The following is a 12,014-nucleotide window of genomic DNA, read 5'->3' as shown; positions in this document are numbered from 1 at the left end:
CAAAGCAGAAGCGACGCAGGGTTTGCAACAACAGACTCAACGGAGCAATGACGACAGGGATGGCTCTGGACCGGGAAAGAGCTCATTCTGTACACGAAGGGTCACTAGGAGATGGAACCACCTCGAGGGCACCTAACACCTAGTAAAGGACTCTAGTCTCTCAAGTGCTGGCTCAAGTCCGCAGTGTTCATGTAAAACATTACAGCCCTGGCCTCATGGTTAACTACAGGGCAACTATTACTGCCCGGACCTCCTTCTCTGCTGTCTTATGCATTTATCTGCATATTTTAATTAACTTCATTCTTGAATGCATTGCACAGTAGATTGTTGTTGAAGCAGCTAGGTTAAAATTTAACACCCTGTCATTTGATCTCCTTGATGATCTATTTTAAATGCGTCCTAGTTTTCCTTTGTCATTTTTGTTAGCTCTTTGTGTTTGTGTTTCAATGTTTTCTTTTTGTATGCAATCCAGGATCGGTAAATCTAGAGACGGTAACTGGATGAGTGGCCCCTTGGGGACATGGCTCGGGGAAATGGGGCGCTAAGAACGATGAGTCCAAGAATGGAGAACATGTTCTAAAACTGACGGTGACTGCACAACTGCTCTTGATGGGAATCCACTACTGACTTGTAGGATGTGTGAATTATATGCCAATAAAACTGCTGGGGGGGAAAGCTGAGTATGCGAATGCCAGCGAATTCCAAGACATGGATTCAATTAGCTGCCATATTATTGTTTCTTCAAGGCAAAACAAATTAGCCACACCATTTGATTGTAATTTCCTTAAAGATTTAATATAGACTTATAGGAAATAAAATACACAATTTGTTATAAATATCCCATTATTCTGTAGCATTATCTCAAGTAAGATGGATCAGTACATGATCACAGCATTGACCAATCTGAGATTTTATAAATTAACCCGATTCGTTAAATTAAAAAGAAATTACACAAACACCATTTTTATTGTTACAAGTCACCAAAATCAAAATCAGGAATGTATTTTATGCTAAAGTTACTTTCTGTCCAGGTCGAAACACTGTTCCACTCTGATTTTTTCGCTTTTTAGGATTTTGAAAGTTTTCATACCTTAAATGAAGAGAGAGAAATAATATCTAACACATGTAAATATTTAAACAAAAGATAATACAGTTTGCAAACAGAATCATAGTTTGAAAACCAAAAAAAAAAAAATAGCAAATTGGAAAAACACTTGCACCAGAAAGGAAAGGGTTCTTACGCAGACATTTTCAAGCACCCCATTATTAGAAGACAAAAGGGAGTTAAGAGGCAAGTTAGGGAAGATAAAATACGAATGGCAATGAAATGGTAATGAGCTTGTAATCTCATTAGTTTTAATCTAAGAAATGCAAGGTTTTCCATGAGGTCCAGCAGTTCTCCAGTCAGACCGGCTGAGCTGAGAAGCGTACTGTCACAGCCAGGGTTAGTGAGAGGGTGCGCTGGCCCTGGCACCCACTGCAGTTCGGATAGCCACTGTGCTGGTTTCTGAAAGGCTATGTGCACCAGGTGGTGCACCGATCCCACTTTCTCCCGATTCAGTACATGTGCGATCATGCAGCCACGGGGGTCCTTAGCCTCACACCATTCTTTTTCAGTCATCAAACCCCGAAGCAACTGAAATATCCCAAAGCTGGCGCCCGTGGAGTGGGTAGAGCCCGGGGTGACATCACAGCCGTGCCACACGGAAAGGAAAGGCTGGCAGGGTGTTAGGAGAGGTGGAGGGGCTGTGATCTGTCCAATGGACAGAGCCGAGTGCCACTGGCGGGGCTGCCACTCCACCAGGGTGCAAATCTGCACGGGAGCTTTCTGCTTCGGACCAATCTGAACTGCTGACCTTCCGTCAGCAACCCAATGCTTCACCCACTCTGCCACGCACCACCCAATAATTTTAAAAAATTAAGAATTGTGACTTTTAGAAAGGAGGTGTAAACATTTCTTGAATCAAATAAAGCTGAGTCGCTGGGCTAGAAAACTCATGCCATCGAGTGGAGGCTGACTTAAGGGGTCACTCAGTAATGGCCTCAGATCCCTGGGAGGCCACGGAGCCCACTCCAAGAGCCCCAGGCCTTCAAACATGCCCCACGGAACAAATATGCTAGTTAGACACATTTACGAGTTCTTGAGATTAGTAAAACTTAAATTATTTTGAAAGCAAAACAAATATTTTTGTAATAATTCTTGAAAACTATTAACTGGGATAATTTTGAGCTCTTCATTTTGTAATTTCCTCAAAGTATAACTTACTATTGTTAGTTAATTCTGAGTTATTCAAATATAATGAAATGGGCTAATGAAAATTCATTTTTTATTTCTGTACTCATGAAAGTAGGTGTTTAAATGCATAGCCACTACACAAATTTTCAGAACTGGTTCATAAATATTTAAAGCACCATGTATGGATTTTAGCAAAAACTCAAAGTTTACACGAAGAACTATGGGACCTGTAATAATATCAATACTTCTAAATCAGGATATATTACTTACAGCTCAGCAAAATTCTTCCAGTCATCCTCACTAATGGACGGCCGTGTGTTACCAAGTGCAGTCGTTAAATGCAACTGGCTAATAGCCAGACTGGTTTTCACTGGTCTTGGTTGGTTAATGGGTTCATCTTCCTTAAATTGAGAGGGGTAGAAACAGGACAAAAAGTTAATTTAGGGACAGGGTGGGGAAAAAATCAGTCTAAAATGTTTCTTCTGTTAGTGTTTTCAGAAGACCACGCGTTCCTTTTATGCACGAAGACTAAAAATTGCTTGAAAGAAATCAGGTAACTATTTGACTAACTCGACACAGTATAAACACAGCCCATTTACCAATCAAGTGTGTGGTGCACATAAAGAAGGATTTTTCCATTTTTAAAATGTTTACACAATTCTAAATGGGAACTGAAGAAGTGCCGTACTCCACTCTGACTCCGGTATCTGCCCTTGATAATGCTGATCTCTGCTCTCAGCTGGTCTCTGTGCTCTGGAGTCCATTCGGGGTACCCTTCCTGTGACGCTGTCCTGAACACCGGAGGCTGTGAAAACAATGGTTCTTTCCCAGCAGTTCCGGGAGCATCCTGCGTCATGGAGCTTGGTGCAGACAAACACTGTGAGCTCTGCACGGGTCGCCCCGTGATGAAGGAAGGGGAAAGGGGTGGGGAGAGAGAGAGAGAGAGAGAAGGTACTTACTAAAGATAAGACACTTCAGAGGTCGGTTTGCACTTTAACTAACTGGAGTAGAGGGCAGTTAGTCTAGAAAGGCTCACTGCTATCAATGCTGCAGAACCACCACAGAAAGAAAACAGCCCTAGCTTGAGTTTTGGCTTTGATACTTCGTTATGCCGTCTACCTTTGCAGCGAGCAGTTACAGTAAGGTCCGAGGACGGTTCAGAGGGAAGTTCAGAGACCAGAATTACAAACTGGAATCATATCAACAGCTTACTATTCTTCGAAGTAAAAATGGGTCACTTAAAAAAAATCGTTTTAAAAACCTGAGCTCCTAACACAAATTTACAAATATCAAGAAAATATATAACTAAATATGTACAAAAAATGTAATGAACACCAAAAAGGCAACTATTGCTCACTGTTAATTTGGGGTGGAGATGTGTTGAGAGTTATTTGAATTAAATATAAAAATAACAATACTGTCCACATTTAACCAAAACACACTCCTTGCTGAGTGTTAATCCTGCCGAGCCCTTTCCCCTGGGTCATGCTGTTGTCAGGCATGTCTGACGTGCTGCTTTCTTCAACTGTCCTATGGCGGGAGAATCTGAGGCCCCCGAGGCTGGATCTGTTACCGTGGATGCTTATTTTACAGTCACCAGGGGAGAGCGCCAAGCTGGCAAGAAACCAGAGTAAGCTCGGCCTCTCGCTACTTCAGTTCCCTCCCCTTTGCTGCCCTCCCCCCACCTTCAAGTTCCGAACACCCCACCCAAGCCCACCCAGAGCGGCCCTAGAGGACAGAGTGACACTGCCCCTCTGGGTTCCCGGGCGGAACATCCTTATGGGAGCTGATCGCCCCGTTCTCCCTGCAGCCACCAGCGGGGTAATGTGGCAGCCCACGACACCGGACGTTCTGAATTGGGAATGAAGACGCCTTGTTAAAAAACAGGGTAATTTTACCGAAGAACCAACCAACCAGAAAGAACATGTGGGCTGGTGGGCAGATAAATCACTGCGCATCTTCACACCACCTCACGGCCTGATATTTTAGAACTCTACAATGGCAACAGCACAGGTACCAAGTCAGAAGAGGTTCCATTTCCAAGTTCCGATTCATATGAGCTTCCAAAGTAGAGTCGGTACATATTGAATTTCGATTCATCTGGGAGGATCTCAGACATCTCTAGAGAAACAAGGGACTGCTCTAGGCCACATTCTCCATCGCCCGCTGAATCGTCGGAGCCACTACTGTGGTTGAGGAAAACCATCGAAGACAGACTTAGGTCACTATCAGAGCTGGAACTTCCATCCTAGAACATACAACGCACAGCTGTAAGGTTCAAATTAATCCCCACACACCTCAGAAATAAACCACAACTCAGCTGCCATTCTAATACAGCACCGGCTACCGGATCCTTTGGTCTACCTTTGAAGAAAACACTTACTCAGCACGCCCTGGCCACGAACACCTGTGTACCACAGCCCACATTCCAGGATCGGCATCTGCTTTGGCAGCACCACGCCCCTACCCCCACTTCAGGTAACACTGGAATACTCAAACTCACTGTCATCGAGCCAATTCCAGCTCATCGCAACCCCATGGGACAGAGGAGAACTGGCCCCTGGGGGTTCCCAGGCCCCGTAACTATTCATGGGAGGAGACAGCCTCATCTCCCCCGCACTGCACGGCTGGTGGTCCCCACTGCTGACCCTGTGGTTGGCATAACCACCGCACCACACTGCGATCGGGCAGGACAGAGAAACACAAGGCATTGTTCAAAACTTCTGTTGGTTACCCAGTGGCTCGGAGGCACACAGTGCGATTTTTAACTATCAAAATTAAAAGAAAGAAGCTGTAATGTGTAGATAATTTGCCAATCGTCCCCTCAGAAAAGCCTGTAATAAAGTTTGGCCCAGAGCTCTGTGTCGACTTTTACGGGCTCTGGCTCTCATCATTTATTCCTCTACTTTGAAAGGATCAATCAGCCAGGCTAACATTTATCTTGAAAGAAGGCGTTACATCCCTCTGACCACAGACCAGGGGTGAGGAGCCTGGCTTTCATGTGGAGTGCAGTGGAGGATGGATGATTGCAGGTGCCATCGGTTAGAATTTGCTACCAAATCATGTGATTGTGAGCTATTTTAAACTTGTGTTCGCTTTTAATATTTTCTGCTTTCTTTTCAATCGAGTTTTTTGATTGTTTTACTTTGTTACTGGTGTTGGATTTTTAAAAAATGTTGTTCTGTACATGAAATCCAGGATAAGTAAATCTACAGAGACAATAATTGGATTGTTTCTTGTGAGTAGAGCAGGGTAGTTTAGGAAGAAATGGGGAGCTACTAACAATGAATACGAGAAGAAGAAAGTGTTTTAGAATTGGTTGTAGTGAAGATTGTACAACTCATCTTAATATGATTGAACTATTAAATTGTTTTCTATGTGAATTATATGCCAATAAAACTGTTAACTTAAATAAAATGAAAAAGGAAAATCAGAAAGAAAAAAAAAGAATGCTTTACAAAAGCATCTTTCTTCTGGTAATGAGAGTATGAAAATGAGAGACCTCATGGCTTGTCACAAAAACAACAAACCTTGGTAGTGCTTGATTTGGGAACTTCAGACTGGAGGGGAGGATGCAGGCACACCCTTCCTAACCACTCGTGCCTCAGGGCCCATTCGCACACCCTTCTAGCTGAGGGAGTCCACGGGCAGGTCTGCCAGATAAGCCTGCCACACACGTTGTTGTACCAGACAAGGGGGCTTCACGGAATGATATGCACACCGCCGAAGGACACAGGAGCAACCTACACGGGGGTGGGGGCGCGGGCTTTCTCCTGGCCAAATCTAGGGCAATTTGAGCATCGAAGTAAACAGCCTATGTAATTGTCTTTTTTAACAAGAGCAGTACAAAGCAAAGTCTCAATTATTTTTCTATTTCAATCATCTAATATGTAATACTTAAATAATATCCTTCCACACGCCAACACAGTTCTGCCAATGTGAAGGAAATATTAAAGAAACAGACACCAAACTTCAAAATGACACAGCTCTCAGTGAAATCAACATTGCAACTATAGAATATTCAGTTAACGGGAAATCTAAACTGGGTCTCTTTTCAACAGAGTTGTCGAAAAGATACGATTCCTTAAGATTGGGCTTTTTATGCTAAGCTGTTCTGACCGACCATAAAAGGCCGTTAAAAGCTACCCCGTCGCCTGACTTACTTGGCGTCCACCCGAGAGCAGCCTTCCATGCAAAGCCTCCAGCTGGGCATTGTAGAGCAGAGCTTTCAGATCGGCTCCGGTAAAGGAGTCCGTCACCGATGCCACGTGCTGAAGGTCCACATCGGCCGCCAGAGGGAGAGACTCGCTGAGGACTCTTAGGATTTCAAGGCGGGCACCCTGCAGGAAGAAAAGCGAACCGGTCTACTGAGCAAAAAGCAAAATCAGATGGTGCCCTCGGCCGTCTGATGACTTCTTTAACAAATCGACTGTTGTATTCAGAGAGCGCTTACTATTTTCTCGACCCGGGCAAGTGTGCCGACAGTTTTCACATGGAAAACTAAACTCACTGAAAATAACAGCTACATGTGACGAACACTCAGTCTCTGGTTTGAATATCTGCTCTTCCACTCATTTCTTCATTTGCCTTTAAGTTTGAAAACAAACTTTACAGGAACATGAGACCAGGAAGTTGAATCCTCGTCACCTGCTCCCTATCTAACGCTACGTGTGACAGGGCCAGTTCTGCTGGGTCACAGCGTGTGATCAGCCTGGACCTCAGGGAGGCAGACACGCAATCAGCACCTGCTTCCTCCCTTCCTCCCAGGGGTTCAGACGTGCACAGGAATGGCCGGACAAAGGAGGGCTTTTTGAACTAACTGCATCCGTTTATGCTGTGAGCACACAGTGGCCGAGGGAGCGTCTTGTCAGGACACCCGCTGCGGCCTGGCAGAAGCAGAGTGCCCCGGGGAAGAGGGGAGCAGGTGCTGGGTTTGGGTGCTAAATATGAAAGCGTCACCTGATCCGGAGGAGGGCAGTACACACATCTGTCCAGTCGACCAGGCCGCAGCAGGGCAGGGTCAATCAAGTCAGGGCGACTGGTGGCAGCCAGCACATAAACACCTGCGGAGACATTCACGGGTCTCACTAAAAGGCGGCCAAGCTGCTCTGGGACCAGAGTCTGGGCAAGTCACAATCCTACCCTGTAAGCCTTCGACTCCATCCAACTGGGTCAGCAGCTGGTTAACGACTCGGTCGGTCACACCGGTGTTATCGTGTCCTCTTCGAGGGGCAATGGACTCAAACTCATCGAAGAACAGGAGGCAGGGCTTTGCCGCCTGCGCTCTGCGGAGCAGAGACAGACACCCCCGTGAAGGCGGCGCACCGGCACGTGCACAGTGCTTTCACACCTACCTATTACGCACAGACCTTTGAACATCTTGTCACAGAGGCCTTGCTCTTGTTTATAGGACACTGGGCCTTAGTGCTGGGGGTTTGCCTTGTCCCCTGAATAGAAGTTAAAAATCCAATCAAATCTACAGTTGGGCGACTCTGACCCCCGATGCCCACACAGGACAGAGTAGAACTGCCCCCTCCCCAGGATTTCCATTTTTTCAGAGCAGCTGGGGGTGCAAAGCGGGCACCTTGCCGCTAGCAGCCAGGTATGTGAACGCGCGCCCCGCGCCCCCTCTGCATGGAAGAGCAGACTGCACCTGAGGATAAGCAGCACTTCTACATCCTAACCCACAATTCTGAATTCTGCGCTATCCTGGTTATAAGTAATCATGTGCGCAATTATGAGATGCTTCTCCCCTTCTGTGCTTTCCTGGAAGTTTTCCTTGTCTGGGCATAACGCAGTGAAGTGCTTAATATGGCTCTTCTAGCCGTAGCCTTTATTCCTCTACCAAACAACCTTTGCTTTTCCTGATGGGTCTGGGTAAGAAGGTGGGGTGGGGACGTGCATCAGGTAATACGCTTCAGCTGTGACTGAGAACTGGGATCACTGTGCGTGCCATCTTGCTGGGTATAAAACCAGCCAGGTCAGAAGCAGGGAGGGGAATGTCCCTCCAGCAAACGAGCCAGGAGGAAGCCTACACTCGGCAACCTGAGATCCCTGTGTACGGTACCTCCTTGACCCAGCAGTCAGCGGGACCCCAGAGCAGCAACAGAACCAGGAACCAGAACACAGCCAGAGCAGTGGGCTGCGCAGCCGCAGAACCAGTACAGCTGAGTGCTAGTTTAGGGAAGGGGTCGGGGAGGGGCTGCAGTCCTCTGGGCACTTACTGGGATGTTGACCCACAGAGCTGGAGCTGAGTGCCTTTAGGCTGAGGTTTATGTCCACGTGGCATGCCCTTTAGGAATTTATTGGCAGCCCTGAGAGGGCTTTGTAGCACTGCCTGTGGGTAGGGCAGAGAAACTGTCCTGACTAAACAACGGTCCCAGAGCATGCCTCACCTCAGTTGTAACCTATTAACTCGCCTTATAAACCCATCATCCTGAGCTTTGCTGTGAGCTTGTGTGGCCACTGCAATGCAGGATCGAACCTCCCCACAGGAGCGGTGGGCCACAGAAGGGGTAGTTGGCGTCAGAACTGGTAAGGAAGGATGCAGGGTGAGGGCGTGCCTGACCCCAGCCTTGTGACAATCAGCCTCGGAGCCAGAGCAGGTCACATGCGGGCCCCCGCCATTCCTCAGTGGGTTGAACCACCCACTACTCTGCTTTTGGTGTTCCAGAAGTGTTTCCATTGTAGCTAAATGAACCAATAACTCCCCACATTTAAGCACGACAGTGTTTTACATTGTAGTAGTATCTGGTGAAACAGAGTCTGTCCTCTAGCTCATCTGTAATCCATGAAACCCGAGGTTTTGAACATCAATTCTTCAAAAAAGATGAAGGCCAAAAAGTAAGAACTTATCAATAATAATTTACTTAAAAAATATTCATAGGGAACCAACCTAATAAAAATATCACGAACAGCTTTCTCACTTGCTCCAATATATTTGCTGAGTAACTCTGGACCCTATTAAAATAAAATAAAATTAGAATTGGAATAAAATTATTTCAAACAATATAATTTTTGCTTATGGCTAGGTCAAGGAAATGCTTGATATGATCAGATAGATGGAACAAACAGCACATGCCCATAGTTTCCTCTGCCAGGATCCTCGCTCCATTTCCTTCAGTTCTCTTGCAAAATGCCACCCCCCCCAACCCATCGGAGACCTAGTCTAGTTACTCATCCCACCTTATCTTGCCTTTCTTCCCACACAGCTCTCATCGCCGACAGCAGTCTGTTCAAGTGCTTATCTGTGCACTGCCCTTCTTCCCTAGAAGAAGCTCTTAAAAGGCACTTTTGCTTACGTTGAATCCTCAGTGCCTGCCACATAAGACACCAAACTACTGTCATCCAGTCAATTTTGGCTGATAGTGACCTTGCAGGACAGAGTGGAACTGACCCTGTAGGCTTTCAACACTGCAAACATTTACAGGAGTAGAAAGCATGTTTCCACGTAGAGTGGCTGCTGGTGTGAGATTCTTGACCTTGCAGTTAGATCAATGAGTATGGCAGTTACGTAATCTGTCAACTTGCAAAGGGGTGGAGTCTAGCCTGTCAATCAAGTCAAAACTTGATGACCTCATTTGGAGGCACGAAGGAGTTAAACAGCTCACTGGAGGTCAGATAGACAAACTCCCAGCGAGACATTCCTCCTGACAAGCCACATGGAACTATGCTGATAGAGCCAGAGTCCGGGAGCTGGAGGAACCACATGGGGACCCATGTCAGCGCTGAGATAGACCTTCTACCACCACTGGATCCACAAAACTTTCCACCCACTGGCCTGTGATCTTCCTGCATTCGACATCATTTTAAATGGCTGCGTGAGTTTAAAGAGGAATTTATGGACTAATATAGACAGATGGGGTAATATTGGACTAATGGACTGGATTGGGCTGGGATGTTTTCTTAACACAAACTTTGGTATAAAGTTCTCTCTTACACACATATGAGTGTCTATGACTTTGTTTCTCTAGTCGACCCAGACTCACACAATGAGCTCACTCTGCCACCAAGGCTCTTTGCCTCATAATAAGCACTCAATAATTATTGTTGAATGAATGGCTTAAAAAGAAAAAAAAGTCAGATTGTATCTCAAACCTTTGGAGACTCGGAAAAAACAAGGCATGAAATACTTTGCCAGCATTCTCAAGCACAGAAACCAATTTATCTGTATAAGAGTTGAATATTTCCTAAAAGTTAATTGAACAAAAGCTCATAACAAACTTCACTGCACATTACAAAATTATCCATGAGAATAGTCTTCCCCTTAAAGTGGGATATCACTTACGAAAAAGGATCCTTCTAAAAACTGAATAGGACCCAGTGATCCCACAGACCAAACATGCTAAGGATATGTGACGGACACAGAACTGCTAATACTCAGCTACCTACACACGTGTTAATGGATTCAATCTCTCCAGTACAGTCAGAACTGGAGGATGAGAGGACGTACGAGGCAACGTACTTACTCCTGACAGGCAGGGGTCTTTGCCGCACACACCCCACTGCCAGGGTGGAGTGAGCCCTCTGCGAGACCTTTCCACTGTGAATGTAACCACCGCGACTTGAGAGTGCCCAAAGGGGATAAGGAGTCCTTCCGGAGGGGACAATCTAAATGCACAAGCATTAATCTTGAAAATAGTACAAGGTCTTAATTTTTTTCTTTTAAGCAAAACTACATTCTATTGGTAAGTGTAAAAAGATTCACTCAGGGTCACTCCAAAATCCAGAAAAAATAAGTTCGAAAATTAAAAAGCATTCGTGATTCTCGAAACATGCCAGGGTAGGGTAACTCAACTGCAAATTACTCAACTGGCTTTCAGATTCAAAATCCATTTTGAAAATGGCGAGGTAGATGATCCCTTTGTCTTGGGCCCTCGTCACTCTGGTAAGTACATGCGCTCACCTTACACCGGAAAAACGTCAGACTGAGTGTGGCGGGAGCAAGGAGCACAAGTTGCAGGACCATAACAATCCTGCCTCTCGTCTAGGTTTACACTCCCTTTCAGGTGAAGTTTGCTTCTCATGTGCATATTTTTATTGGCAGCACCTGAAGATTTACCTTCAGCAAGAACACTGTAAGCCCTAAAGGAGCGGGGCAGCTCATGACTCACTTCCGCACACTGGGCTTTTATGTTTTAAGGCCAGAGTTTTATTGTTGTTGTATTTTTTATTTTAAAGCAACTACGATAAAATAGGTGGTATTCCTCTGTAGATGTGCAGAATTGCTTATGTCTGGGGAAATAAAATGGAAAGTGAACATTTGTATCATTTGATTTGAGAGAGTATCCAAGTTTAAAGGCAAGATCAAATGTCATGATGATCTATCTGCTTTACCTATAGAGCCTTCTTTGGAAGTTCGAGCAGGGGAGCACAGCTACCCATATACCTGACTGAAGGAGGGGCCACCTATGGGGGAAGGTCGTCCGGAAAGGACACACATGGAGCGGTGAGGGAGGAAGGGGACACCTGCCTAGTCAGCCAAATCAACCCTGGCAATCAGTGGGGTGGCAGATGTCGCAGCCAGAGCGCCCTCACGTCCTGCCTTGCCTATAGAAAGTCAATCTTATTCCAAAGGAAACAACTATTATAAGAGGCATCACCAGAGGCATGTGGGTCTGTATTCAACTGCCCACAATTAGATCACGTATAATTGTATAATTGCCAACACCATCAGTTTCAAAACATTTTCTTCTTGAACTCTTTGATATCAGATCCCCTTTCCTCTTCCCTCCCCAAACCTACCACCCAGGAACCCTTATTATTATATTATATACTA

At 45.6% G+C, this 12,014-nt stretch overlaps 1 protein-coding gene across 1 annotated transcript in view; it reads right to left on the bottom strand.

The window, feature by feature from the left end:
- Window positions 1–828: 828 nt before the first annotated feature.
- The window catches only part of PEX1 (peroxisomal biogenesis factor 1), a 49,082-nt gene continuing 37,896 nt past the window's right edge, over window positions 829–12,014 (bottom strand). The window contains exons 17-24 of the mRNA XM_075558418.1: window positions 9,132–9,196; window positions 7,379–7,521; window positions 7,196–7,299; window positions 6,400–6,576; window positions 4,254–4,484; window positions 2,925–3,122; window positions 2,507–2,637; window positions 829–1,090 (exon numbers count right to left, since the gene is read on the bottom strand). Of these exons, the coding sequence (XP_075414533.1) occupies window positions 1,006–1,090; window positions 2,507–2,637; window positions 2,925–3,122; window positions 4,254–4,484; window positions 6,400–6,576; window positions 7,196–7,299; window positions 7,379–7,521; window positions 9,132–9,196 (1,134 nt within the window). The 3' untranslated portion in view covers window positions 829–1,005. The remainder of the gene's footprint in view (window positions 1,091–2,506; window positions 2,638–2,924; window positions 3,123–4,253; window positions 4,485–6,399; window positions 6,577–7,195; window positions 7,300–7,378; window positions 7,522–9,131; window positions 9,197–12,014) is intronic.

The sequence above is a fragment of the Tenrec ecaudatus genome, chromosome 9 (genome assembly GCF_050624435.1).
Source record: "Tenrec ecaudatus isolate mTenEca1 chromosome 9, mTenEca1.hap1, whole genome shotgun sequence".
Lineage (NCBI taxonomy): Eukaryota > Metazoa > Chordata > Mammalia > Afrosoricida > Tenrecidae > Tenrec > Tenrec ecaudatus.
Note: the sequence above shows the minus strand (reverse complement) of the source record. Positions and strands in the feature narration are given on the sequence as shown.